General features: G+C 50.2%; 1 protein-coding gene across 1 annotated transcript in view; it reads left to right on the top strand.

The window, feature by feature from the left end:
* The first annotated feature begins 293 nt into the window (after positions 1-293).
* Positions 294-13,690, top strand: part of WLS (Wnt ligand secretion mediator) — a 40,254-nt gene continuing 26,857 nt past the window's right edge. The window contains exon 1 of the mRNA XM_033007184.2: positions 294-533. Coding sequence (XP_032863075.2) covers positions 428-533 — 106 coding nt within the window. The 5' untranslated portion in view covers positions 294-427. The remainder of the gene's footprint in view (positions 534-13,690) is intronic.

Here is a 13,690-nt window from a genome sequence, read left to right as displayed (position 1 = left end):
GTTCACCTGCAGCGCTGCCGCACAACCACACTGCACCCCCAGTACCCCCCCCCCCCCAGTAACCCCAGCGGGGTGCTGCTGGCGCTTACTGGGGGGGGGTACCCGGGGGTTGGGGGGGGAGGTTTTTTTTGGGGGGGGGGGGCCGGGCTGGAGGAGCGGGGAGGGGCGGTGGAGGCGGCGTCATGTGACCCGCTCCCAGCTCCTTTAAAGCAGCCACATGCAGCCGAGCAGCGGCCACAATCACGGCGGGCGGCGGCGGCGGCGGCGGCGGCGGCGGCGGCGGCGGCGGCGGCGGCGGCGGCGGCGGCGGGGGGAGCCGCTTCCCGGCGGGCCCGGGCAATCAGTGCCGACCCCCCCATCCCCATCCCACACCCCCCTACCACCCCCCCCTCCCCGGAGCGGGGGGGGGGCTTAGAGCCGGGCGAAGATGGCTGGGGCCATCATCGAGAACATGAGCACCAAAAAGCTGTGCATCGTCGGGGGGATCCTGCTGGTTTTCCAAGTCATCGCCTTTCTGGTGGGAGGTCTGATCGGTGAGTGCTGAAGGTGCAAAACTTTCTCTTCCTCCTCTCCTCGCTCGTGTTGTTTAGCTACTTGTTACAGTATCGCTGACTCGCTCCTATGATCTAATTAGCCCTGCTATTGTAGTTAAGAAAACACGGCTCCCTGGGCCTCTTTGTGCACATTTCACTCTAGTGCCTGCAAGAAAAGAAGGGGCAGAGAAAAGTTTTTTTGGCCTGGTTTCAGTCTGTACTTAAAGAAAGAGGAAGGGGGGGAAGCGTCAGTATGGCGACTGATCGCGCAGGGAAGCCTCGCATGGCAAAGTTGGGGTTGGGTTGGTTTTTCTTCTTTTTTTTTTTTTTTTTTTTTTTTTTTTGCAAATATTTTTTAAAATAATTCTTCCTCCACTCTTTTCGTACCTCTGCCCCTCCCCGTTTCTCGGCCTCCCAACCGACCGCAGGAGGAAACCTCACCGTTTGCCATCACGCTAACAAAAAAAAAAAAAAAAAGGATTTATTAAAAAAAAAAAAAAAAAAAAAAGGAAAATTAATGGGCGCTGCTCCGGGCGAAGACAGGACTGTGTCTACCGGCTCCGGGGTACGGGGGCCGCGTTTGGGGGTGCTGGCCCCCCCCCCCCCCCCCCCGCACTCGCGCTTTTCTCCCGGCTCGTTTTTCGTGGGGGACCCCCCTCGCCCCCCCATCCGCTTCCAGAAGGCGCCTGGAACCGCGTGGGGTCGGGTCGGGGTTGTTTCGGCAGACGGAAAAACCGCGTGGCTGTTTGGGGGGGGAGGGGGCTCAAACACCCCCCCACAACCCTCCCCCCCCCCCCCCGCCGTGCTCCTGGCCGCGGGGGCCGGGCACGTCCCCCCAGCCGCTGTTTGAAGTTTTTTTGGGGGGTGACATCCAGCCCTCCCTGAGCCGCTTCCCCCCCCCCCCCCGCCCAACGGCTTCTGGCACGCAAACCTCCTCCTCGCCTAAAACTTTTTAAGCCCAGATTGTGTTTATTTCTTCATTAGCTGGCGGGGAGCGGCACCAAATCCTCGGGGGAGCGCTGGCACGGGTGTAACCTTCGGCAACAAACTCGCAGCCGGGGTTTGCCACCCCCTCTGCCTTCGGGGGTTTTGATTTTTTTGCCTGGGGAAGGAGCTGGAAGGAGGAAGATGGAGGAGAGCAAGGGTTTGGGGCAGTCCCGGGAATATTTTTTGGGGGGAAATTTTTTTTTTTTTTTTTTTTTTTTTTTTTTTACTAGAAAGCAGCTGAATTGTGCGGCGGCTCCTTGCAGTGATCCTCTCGGGCTGCTTGGGTGATTTGCGGGGGGGGGGGGATGTTGGGGAAGGGCAGTGCTGCCCTGGGGGTTCCTTAGCCCGGGGCCCCCCCCCTCCCCTTCCCTGCCCCGGGGGTTCATTCCCCTTCCCCCGGTCCAGGCTCCTATTCGGGGCCGGGGGGGATTTTCAGTCACGAGTGGGGGGAACTGAAATCGCGTTGCTCTGAAAGGGCACCGGGAAAAAACTGTTGCACGTTTTCTTTGGGAGAAGAAAAATCGGATTGTTCTCGCGGGGGTCTTTATTTGAGAGATGGTGAAGAAATGCCTACAGCCATTCCTCAGAAAGCAGAGCCGGTGTTCCCCATGCACGTTAGTGCTTTGCATTTGTAGCCTAATTATCAGTTCTTAAGAGCCATAGGAATTCTACTAAATACAATTTTCAAAAACTTTATAGTTTCCCCTCATCCTCTTGCTTCAATTCCTCGTTCTTTAATCACAAAGGAGTCAGTGGCAAACACCGGGTTAAAACCCAGTTTTTCTAGTCTTGTGGATGTGAATATTATTTGGATTGGCTTTTTTTTTTTTTTTTTCCCCTTCATTCCTTTTTCTTTTCTTTAAAAAGAGCTGGTTCAGGAGTAGGTTACTGAACCCAACGCTGGTTCATTAGATAAAATGTCTTGGCCTGTGTTGTGCAGAGAAGCCAGACTCTGTTCATCTGAAAAGTGTTTTTCTAGTACCTTCTCACTTTTCAGCTTAAAAAAAAGTAAGTTGCTTGCACAAAAGGAAGGTGTTGAGGACAGAAACGGGACTTTTCTGACCATCTGGCTGTGAGAAACAGCCGTATTTCTGTTTAGCTTTATAAGGAATACACAGAAAGGTTTTTGTTCAGGTTTGTAGGGATTCGGAGGTGAAAGAACTTGGATGCTGTTAGTTCAGTCTTCCATCTTGCCTCTTCCCTGCCTTACCGGCTGCTGCCAGCCGGCACCCACGGCGGGGGCCCTGTCCTGGGTGGGGGGCCCACGCTGGTGCTGGGAAGCTGGGTGGGCAGCTCTGCTGGAACCGAGACAGCAATTTGGGATGAGTCCTCAGGGCTTATTGTGGGTAAACTTTCTTTAATTGCTGGAAAACAGCCACTTCTGATCTTGGAGCAAGGTAAAACTGCACTAATCAATCACCCAGACTGTTTTTTCCTCCAGAGTATTTACCGCTTCTGTTGCACTCAAGGAGTTAAGAGGCTCTCCCCCCCTCTCTGATTAGTGGCTGTGGGGCCGCAGTGCCGATGGGCTCCAACGCCCTAAGTGTGTATGGTGCCTGTGAAACGACTCGAAGATCTTGGGTGCAAACTAGATGTGGGCCCCCAACATCGGGCGTAGTGACACGCAAGCAAGGCACCGCAACCCGGGGGTCTGCATGAAGCTTTTCCTGGGAATTAGCCCCAGAGCATCACAATCTGGGGGTCTGCATGAAACTATTCCTGGGAATTAGCCTGGAAGCATCACAGTCTGGGGGTCTGCATGAAACTCTTCCCAGGAAATAGCCCTGGAACATTGCAACCCCAGGGTCTCAATGAAACTAATCCCGGGAACTGACCCAGGAGCATCACAACCTGGGGGTCTGCATGAAACCCTTCCCAGGAATTAGCCCTGGAGCATTGCAACCCCAGGGTGTCAATGAAACTTTTCCAGGGAATTAGCCCCGGAGCATCACAATCTGGGGGTCTGCATGAAACTATTCCCAGGAATTAGCCCCCGAGCATTGCAACCCCAGGGTGTCAATGAAATTTTTCCAGGGAATTAGCCCCGGAGCATCACAATCTGAGGGTCTGCATGAAACTATTCCCAGGAATTAGCCCCCGAGCATTTCAACCCAGGGGTCGAAATGAAGCTTTTCCAGGGAATTAGCCCCAGAGCATCACAATCTAGGGGTCTGCATGAAACTATTCCTGGTAATTATCCCCAGAGCATCACAATCTGGGGGTCTGCATGAAACTCTTCCCAGGAATTATCCCTGGAGCATCACAATCTGGGGGTCTGCATGAAACTATTCCCAGGAATTAGCCCTGGAGCATTGCAACCCCAGGGTGTCAATGAAATTTTTCCAGGGAATTAGCCCCGGAGCATCACAATCTGAGGGTCTGCATGAAACTCTTCCCCGGAATTAGCCCCCGAGCATTGCAACCCAGGGGTCGAAATGAAGCTTTTCCAGGGAATTAGCCCCAGAGCATCACAATCTAGGGGTCTGCATGAAACTATTCCTGGTAATTATCCCCAGAGCATCACAATCTGGGGGTCTGCATGAAACTCTTCCCAGGAATTATCCCCGGAGCATCACAATCTGGGGGTCTGCATGAAACTCTTCCCAGGAATTAGCCCCCGAGCATTGCAACCCAGGGGTCGAAATGAAACTTTTCCAGGGAATTAGCCCCAGAGCATCACAATCTGGGGGTCTACATGAAATTATTCCTGGTAATTAGCCCCAGAGCATCACAATCTGGGGGTCTGCATGAAACTTTTCCAGGGAATTAGCCCCGGAGCGTGCCTCGCTGTTGGGGTCCCCATGTCCCTGGAAGCTCGGCGCCAGCGCCTTGGGGCCGATCCCTTGGAGCACCCTTGGGGCCTGCAGCCCGGGGTCCTGGCCCCTCGCCTGTGGCATTTTCCAAGAGGCATCTGGTGAGAAATGGGTGGGTGGCGGCAGTGGGTGCTCAGAGTGCTGATAGCTCTGGGAGCAACGACCCGGGGCTGCTGCTCTGCCGAGAGGGGTGACACGAGGTGGGATGGGAGCCGAGGTGTCACTGAAATAGCGTTCCTGGTCTGGTTTGATCCAGCGCACCAAACAGACACCAAGAATCTAGTTATTTTAGTTTATTCAGGTCTAGACAAACCAAAATATGTACACAACTGGAACAGGGCTACAAAGCTAAACCAGCCTTTCCTTTAGCAGTCAGTTAGGTCATATTTCAAAACAATGACTAAGTGCTCTATTTTAACGGAATACTTGTGCAAGTCCAAAATACACAAATGCAGTGCGTTGGTACCTGATATGACAATGATGACAAAGCTTCATTTTTTCTGAAATTGGGGGTTTCTGCCAGTGGTGGTTCTCTAGCTGTTTTTTGAGCAGTCAGCTGCATAATGTCTGACTTTTCATACGCTTGCACGTTTCCAACAGCGATTTTATTTAGAAACAGGAGTCTTATCAGCTCTCGCATGGATTTTGCTTAGAAGTGTATGTTGGCAAAGCATGAGATGTGCATGTATGGGAGTCGTTCCCTTCCTGGGGTGAAGTTCCTGTGGCGGTCTGAGGGAGCTTTGCAAAGCTAGGGAGTTGAGAAAACACCTCAAAAGATAATTTTATTGAGCGGTTTCTTTGTTGTTGTGCTATGGTAATGAACTGTCGGCTCCAGACAACTGGGACTGTCACTGCTTCAAACCGTCCTGTTTTCAAACCCGGCAGAATTTCTGGTGTCTGCTCCGTTCCCTGGTAAACAGCTTGTTTAAAGGTTATGCTTCTGGATTACGTGTTGCATGTTCTGTTAGGATATTTCAGCACGCGATAAAACACGATCCATAAAATTAGTCATAATGCAACCTTGTCCTCACTACCCTGCTCTAAGCGATAGCCTACATCTCGTGTAAGAGAATGGGATCAAACGTTTTCTGTTGTTGTTCAAGGCAGCATTAATGTTTGGGAGGAATTAGGCTACGGTTAATTTCGTCATGCCAGCGTTCCCACGAGCCCGCACGCACTTTGTGTGTAGATGCTCTGGCTTCTGGGTTTGGGCAGCTCCCTGCCATCCTGGCTGTCTCCAGGGGTGCCACCGGGCTCGTCCAGCCTTCGAGTTGTGCTCACCAGCGCGTGGAGCCAGGCGAGCTGGCGCCGGCCTCGGCGTGAGGACCAAACCTTCCGGCGGCTGGACCGGCCGCAGCAGCATCCCTCTGGCCGTGCTTGGTACCGGGAGTTTTAACCAGGGCGTTCCGACGGGGGTCACACCCCAACTGCTGCTCCGGGGCCGGCACTCAGCTGGGACACCTCGTGTCCTCCCGACCGGGGGGGCAGAAATTCTCTGTGTGTGTGGAAATCGGACTTGACTCTAGCGTGGGCTTAATGCCTCTTGGTTTTCTTTAAACCAAAGCTCTCGATTACAAATTATCTTCCTCGGTGTACCTCGTGGGAAGCTGCTGGTGGTGTCCCTCTAATTTCCTTTGCACCCTGACGTTCTTTTAGATATATTTAAAAAAGAGTAAAAAAAGAGGGAAGACAACAGACTTAACTGCTCAAATCTGCCCAGAGCTCGTGGGGATAGCCGGAAATTTTGTGTTAATCAAATCCCAAAGCGGGGGGCCCTTTGCATTAATGCTCTGCAGCTCCCGCAGAGCCTCCTGGTGCTGCTGGCTCCCGGGCAGGCTTTCCCGCACCTCGGTGGGCTTTGTGCCCCTGCCCGCTCACCGCAGAAGCCGGACAGACGTCCAGACCCGCAGCCCCCCGACGCCCCCACGCCCGCTGGTTTGTTGTTAAACCACCTTGTGCTCCACGGGCTGGGCTGGGCTGGTTTTCCAGCGCCGCGGGAAGCTTAAAAACTGCAGGGTTTGTTCCTTTAGACGAGTTATTGGAGAGGCAGCTTTTCAGTAACTTTTTATGTGAGTTACTTCCAGGACTCCAAGGACGCCTCGTCCCAAGTCACAGATTATCTTGGTTTCAGCTCACGTGAGCCGACTGAGTGCAGGAGAAGCTCTCTGTAATGCAAAGTCCGGGAGCGGGCACACATACAGTTAAGTACTGAAAGTTCAGCGCCCAGCCGTACGCTTTACAAATCCAAGTGACTGGAAAAGTGAAGGTATTTATTTAGCACGTGAGTCTTCTGGGATGAGGGGGATGCATTTAAGAAGGTGCAGGTTCACTGCTCCCTTCCTTTGGCTTAAGGTTGAAAAAACAGAATTGTTTTGACTGGAGCAAATAAAACTCTTACTTGTGTGTCTCGCCCAGAGAGATAATGAGTCATGTGTATAAATGGCTGAGCAACTATCAACAATTCCAGTTCATTATCTAAATGTCTGATTTGGCTCCTGAGCAGTGAGTTTCCAGGATTTAATTTTCTTTCCTAGGATTTCATTACCTTCTTGGGGCCGAACTGATCTTTTGACAGGAGAGATGCTCTGATTTCTGAGGTATGTGGATGCAGCCTGCTAGGGAAGAGTGTCTGTGGGCTCCAGGACAAAGACGATTTCTCTGTGCCTGACTTTCTTTCATCGCTGGCCTCTCCAGAAGATGGGCAAGCTGTGCTGAATAGGTCGGTGCTGTACCATGGACATGAATGCCAATAAACTCCTCTGTATAGACACATTCCTTCAGTGCTGCAGCCTTGGCAGAAGCAGTGGGAGCCGATGAAAAAGCAGACATGAAAGGTCATGTCTATTTAGTTTAGGTCTGCTCAATTCTTTTTTTTAAGAGCTGTAACTGTAGCTGAATGAGCAAATGTGCCAGAAATTGAGAGTTCCCAGGCAGAAACGTCCGAGCTGGGGGCCTGAGGAGCGGGCAGCGAGGCTCTAAATCCTTCGAGCTGCTAATTTTTTTTTGCTCTTCTCCCAGTTGCATTGCTTCCAAACTTACAGTTAACTAGGGAGAGATGCAGCAGGGCAGCTCCGTGCCTGGTTGTTTGCGTGAAGAGGACAGTCCTCTTGCCTCTCCTTTTTTTTTTTTTGTGCTGGTACTAACTAACCAGGCTTGGTTTTAAACATGACCTGGCCCCTTCGCAAGCGTTGGGCGTGCGGCCTCTCTGTGCTTTGCGAGGGATGAGGATGGAGCAGGAAGTCTTTTCCTTGGTAAATAACACTGATGGTCTTTGAAGTCAAGTTATAACTCTGGGAGAGCCTCGGAAAGCCTTTGAAGGGCACAAGGTGTCTGCCTGCTCCCAGGAGCTGATCCCCCCCCCCACCCCCCGCCATTCAAATGCAGATGAAATTCTTTACATATCTCAGCATCGTTCACGGTACCTTGTTCTCTGTAGTGTTCGACGTAGGGAGGTTCAGGCTGTCGCCCAGGAGAAAAGCTGCTGGATAACGTCAGGGCATACTGCTATTTTAGACCTCTGTTTTCAGGGATTTAATATCTTGGCTGGGCGTAGCAGGAAATGCATTTCATCCGAGTCGAGAATTGACAAAGGATGACTTGGAAAAAGATCAAACTGTCTGTGGCAATTAGTAAACCAGGTCTACCTTTTGTTTTCCCTTCTTTTAAATGAAGTATTTTTTGAACATCTACTTCTGCATTTATGGAACTCATACTGCTAGTGCTGTCTTCGTTTGCATTTGTTGCTGCTGTTGCGTGTGTATATGAATCCTGGAGGTCATTCATTTAGCTCTCCCTGCAAATCTACTTGTACTCTAGTGCCTCTAAGATTTTCTTGCTCTGTGATTTGCCTGGGGCTGAGGGAATCATCCCTTATCTCCGAGAGCAAGACTGTTCCCCAGAAGCCCTTTGGTTGGTGCTTGGCAGGGTGCTCGCGCTCCCGCTCCCACCGCGGGGATCCCGACTGCACTTTCTGTTTTAAAGACTCTTGGCACAGCGGTTCCCGTGGCTCTTTGCAAGCTGATTTCTTGAAGAAAATCTTGAGTTTATGCTGCTCTAAAGAGGCCCGGACAATTTTTCTGTTAGCGTGGCTCAAAGCTACAAAAGTAGCATCGAAGAACAAATCTTGAGCAAAAAAACCAAACAAACAAACAAACAAACAAAAAACAAAACAAAAAACAAAACAAAACACAGAAAACCAGCCACCCCTCCAACATGTTAAAACACACATGTCTGTCTAGCTACTGCATGGTTATGGGAAGCTAAGAAAGCACAGGAATTCCTCAAAACCACAGCAAGACTCTTCTGCTGGCTGCAGTGCTTGCTTAGGGACCTCCAAATCCTGGCAGCTCACCCCCAACCCCAGTCTCCTAAGGTGGGAGGTTTGAGTTTGGCCCCCAAATGTCACCTTCCATCCAGCCGGACTCTGAGCTGGCTCAGGACTCCCGGCACCCTCCAGAGGAGGTGGAAAAGCCGGGGCTGGCCCAGGGAACACCCTCGCTGGAGGAGGGAGAGGCACAGCCCGCGCCCGGCGCGTTCCCCACGGCCAAAGCCAGAGACCTGGCTGCAGCCCAGGGGCTTGGGTCAGGCATCTTCCAAACTAGGCTCTGGTGCTTTGGGCAGGTTTGCTTTTATGGTCTGGAACAAAAAAAGACAGAGAAACCTGTAGTATTACAGAAAAAAAAAAAAAAGAAAAAAAAAAAAAGAAAAAAAAAAAAGGAAATCTGCTGGAGATGACAGAAATAAAGGTGTCGGGCTGCAACAGTATGTCTGGTAACTCCCACTGTAAATAAGGGTGTAATGGTGCCCTGGGGCTTTAAAGGACTGGTCTTGATAAAACTTAAAGTCAGATGGTAAGAAAGAATTACCTTTCTCAAGGGGAGTGGGCTTCTAGTAGGTAGCAGGGGGTTTTTTGTTTGTTTTTGGCTTGGTTTTTTTTTTTTTTTTTAAAGATTAATTAGATGATTTAAATGTACAGCAATTCTGCATATAAAAGCTGCTGCAGTGTTCAGAAAAAGGCTTTCATGTAGCTTGTGAAATAATAACTAGTAATAAAAAAAAAATAAAGACTGCAGTAGTGGTCACTCCCATTAACTTATTAAACTGGTAGCATCAATTCAAGGAAGGAGGGAGGTAGAAAACTTTCATGCTGCAATAAGTATATATTTATAAATAACAAGTATGTAGAATGTTATTCGGGTTCTCACTGTTCTCATTGGAAAAGCTCAGTCTGTCCGATGATAAATTAGCTTGTTTATTCCTATCCTGCTGCTGGTTAGTGTAATGAAGCAGAAGTCCATTGTGTGTGCGCATTGGGTAGTGATGGCTCTGCACAGAAGGGGGTAATTGAGTAGAAAAGCAGAATGCTCCTGGTGCCTGGGAGAAGTTAACACCACATGAGGTCAGTAGGATTCAAGCTTTAATCAATGTAGACACAATGCAATTGAGATTTTCTAAAGGGCTTGTTTATGGTGCAAGAGCAAGGGTCAGTAGTTAATTTGAAATGCTGTAGGTGTTCTAGATGAGAAGGTACAAAATACATATCATAGAGGTAAGTATTCACGTGGGAGCAGAGAGGGGGTGTTGTTCTTGTAACTGGGCTGAATACCTTGTTCGCAGGAGCACGGAGGAAGGAAAAAAGAAGGAATTATCTGCGGGTTTATCACAGGAGCTTTTTGAAGATCTACTTAACTTACTGAAATTAATAAACTGAGTGATGGTGGCTCTCGTACAAATCCAGGCATATGTAATATTGTCAAATGAAAATATTGAAAAAACGAGCTCACTTATTTCATAGTAAGTTTCTTTTTGACCCAAAGAGTTAAGTCTAAATACAGTGAAATGGTTGGGGTTTTGTGTTTGTTTTTTTGTTGTGGGTTCTTTTTTTTTTTTTTTTTTTCCCCCCTCTGAGCCATAAGCCCCTTTATAGTCACATTCCTATTTTCTGCTTTTCTTCTCAGAAAAGGGCAACGAATGCCTACATATTAATGGGGATAGACTGCTTTGAGGACAGTATAGCTGAAACTAAAGGAAAGCTACTTACGGCTGTACTAGAGAGATGTTAAAGCGTTACAGGCTTAGCCCCCACCAAGGTTTGAACCGGGACGTCAGGAATTTAAAAAAAAAAACAGTTCTACAGCTGCCTAGTGCTGTTTGCTGACATCTTTCAGGGTGAGTCCAGAGGGCTACAAATGGTGCTGGAGTTTGTCTGAACGAGTCTCTGTCCCATTTGCCCTTGCCCATCACCACCATGCTTTGCAGGAGAGGTGAAGCCCAAGAGATAGGTAGGAACAAGTTTTGCTGGCGGCACAAAGATGTGCGAGGGTATTTAATAAAGATTGATAGCTGTGCAGAGAAAGTAGGCTGTCTTTTCTTCTGTCCGTCCTAAAGATCTAACGGGTTCAACTTCACTTTTTTTTTTTTTTTCCTCTTAAAAATTTGAAGCTGAAATGTCATTTTTTCCCCCCTGCTTGAATATTCAATAAAGATTCATGGCCACCAAAAGGCCTCCTTCCTCTACTGTCATTCTTGGTCTTTCTTCTCTGCCCCAACTAAGCTTTGGGCCCCTGAGTTTTCTGTAGGGGCAGCCAAGTGTCAGCTGTAAATGCACCCAACAGTGGGAGGGAGCGGGTTGGGTGAAGAGCAGCAGAAACGTCTTGGGGGGGGGGGGGGGGTGTGGGGTGTGAGGGAAGAGCAAGACCTGGGACACGGCATGCAGGAGAAGGGGGAGCTCCAGGGACAACCAGCTGTGACCCTTCTGAGGCGAAAAGCCAACGGTGTTGGTGGTCGCCTCGTCACACCCGTACGACGGGCTCCACGGCAGACGCCCTCGTGCGATCACCAACTAGTGCAAATGCAGTTGCTGCTTGGCGTGGGGAGGCTTCACCCTTGCAGGCGAGAGTAGGATCTCCCAATGCCTCTCGCGAGCCAGTGAATGGTAAGACTTGGTCAGTCTGACCTCCTGGGTTGTAGAAACAGCATGAAAAGCTGTTTTGAGGAATGAAATGCGGCTGTTTGATAGAGGGCAAAGATTCGAGGCATTGGGAAAAGAGAGCGAAGAAAGTGGTGACTAAATAAATCGGAAGAAATTAAATATATACTCATTGGGACTGGTGTGTGCACGTGCTCCAGCCAGCAGTAATCTCTAGCACGTGTGAACTCCACTTTGACTGCTGTGTAGTAGCTTAATATTTAGTCTGTATGTGGAGTGATAAAAATGGGGACGCTCCCTCAGGTCCTCTCAGAATTCATGGCTGTTTACCAGTTTGCTGGGTATTTGGGGCAGGATGCTCAGCTTCTTCAGCAGATGCTGTAGGGTTTTGCTCTGGAGGATCTAGAGGGGGCAGAAGCAGCGTTGGGTGGTTCGGGGTATCCCACCCGTGTGAGGAATCACTGTTTGCCTCCACTCGTACTCTGTTTAGTCTACATGAAGCGAAAGAATTACCATTCCCGTTGAGATGTAGGAGAGAAATCCTCTCTATCTTGGCAATGAGGATGGTCACCAGCGCTGAGAAACCAAATCATGTCATCTTTTGCTGAATCGGGTTGTAAGATCTTTGACCTCTCTGGCCAGTGGATGTAAAAAGTATGCTGAGATGTCTCCTTCAAATCCTCTTCTTTGGAGTTATTCCAGAACCCTGTCATCTTTGGGTGAAACGCCGCTACCAGTTTAAGGCAAGACCGAGTGGTTTTGGGTCATGCAAAACTGAAAGCGGTTCAACTTCTGTTTCCCTCCGGGACCTCAAGGTCTCTACCCTTTTAAACTGCTGCTGTTTCTTAGGGACATAGCTTGAGAAAAGTCTCGCTGAAGGCCATGCTGGAAATGATGCGCAAGAGTTGTTTCAATCTGTTAAAGACATAACTGACATGGCTTTGCAGGTTTGTCAGAAGTTCTCCCCGGGGAAGCAGCGACCACGCTGCTGAACGCACCGGGCTGACCGGCTGGAGCTGCTGGCAGGAGCCGTGCTTCCGTGGCAGGGTGGGCTGTGACCCGTGGAATTTGGGATAGATCCCCGGGGCCTTTGCAGTGAGCCGGGTGCCTCCGGAGCCTCCGCTGGAGGAGGTGGAGCGGGCGGCTTCCCCGTTCCCCAGCAGCGCCGGCCAGTCACCGCGTCCCTTCGAGACAAATGTGTTCATGGCATATATGCAAACAAGGGTCAAAGAGGCTACATACAGTGTCTTCACTCCCCAAACTGGTACGAAGACCAGTGAACTGCGAAAGAGAGGCTGCTCAGACTGTGTTGGTGTTATTTCCGTGCAGGTGGGTTTTTCAGGAAGCTGTGAGCCGGTTTGTCCCATCGGAGCTAAGGAGGGCTCTGGTGGCAGCAGCCCCCTCCTGCCCCCTTCCCACGGGCACGGGCCCCCCCGGCTCCTTGGAGATGGTGGCTGTTGCTCCGAAAGCGTTTGCTGTGAATCATCCTGTCTCTAAACTCGCCTGTGGGAAGCTTTTTCTCTTCCGTAGCGGGGTTGGAAGCACCCACGGACAGCGCCAGCAGCTCCGGCAGCCTCGTGCCTACGGCTTTCGGCACCCGGCGCCGCAGGGGTCGAGCCCCTTGGCGTGAGGGGTCCCTGCCCTGGCCCCCGGGGCTCCCTCGGGCAGCCCGAGCTCTGGGGATTGCCTCCTGGCTTCTGCAAAAAAACCTGATAAAGCCCCAGGTCATCCCCTCCGCTGACCCCTCCAAACGGCACCTGCGCGGGCGCAGCGAGCTGGCTGGAACACAGGCTGAGGCTTATCCCCTGTATGATGCACAAATGGCTATTTAATTATTTACAGGCTGACATATATCATTTAATACATAAAGCTGAAGCATCTACCAGCCCACAGGCAGAATGGCTGAAAGCAGCCTGCTTGGCACCGTGTTTTAACTGAAATCCCTCGGTGCTAGCTTTGTTTTGCATAGCACTTTGTAATACTGTTAGTTGACTTGGCTGCAGTTTCACAAAGCATTTTTTTTCCACTTGGTTCAACACTCACTTGAATTTAATGGGACTGGAGCCAAATAAGTAATGGAAGCCAAGTGCCGACGTTTGTTTGGTGTGCAGTTCCCGACAAGGAATATATATAGTAATTGTCTTCTTGCTCCTCAGAGCTGTAACTTTGGCAGAGGGGATACTTGACTGAGCATGCCAAGTATTTAAAATCATAATCAGCCAGTGATGAAAACATGTATTTATGGCTATAATGAGTTGCATCAAAGCAAGAAGCATTTGTCTTCTCTGTAGAAGTAACAATGTCTCTTAATTCAGAAATGCCTACTTTTAAATCGCACAAAGACCTGTCAGAGTCAAAAAGCTCTGAGAGCTTGCCCTGAATGTCTGGCTTATTTCACAACAGTGCCCTTAATATTCACTTCCAGCTGC

Source organism: Tyto alba, unplaced genomic scaffold, assembly GCF_018691265.1.
Source record: "Tyto alba isolate M040663 unplaced genomic scaffold, T.alba_DEE_v4.0 Super-Scaffold_1000006, whole genome shotgun sequence".
Classification (NCBI taxonomy): Eukaryota; Metazoa; Chordata; class Aves; order Strigiformes; family Tytonidae; genus Tyto; species Tyto alba.
Note: the sequence above shows the minus strand (reverse complement) of the source record. Positions and strands in the feature narration are given on the sequence as shown.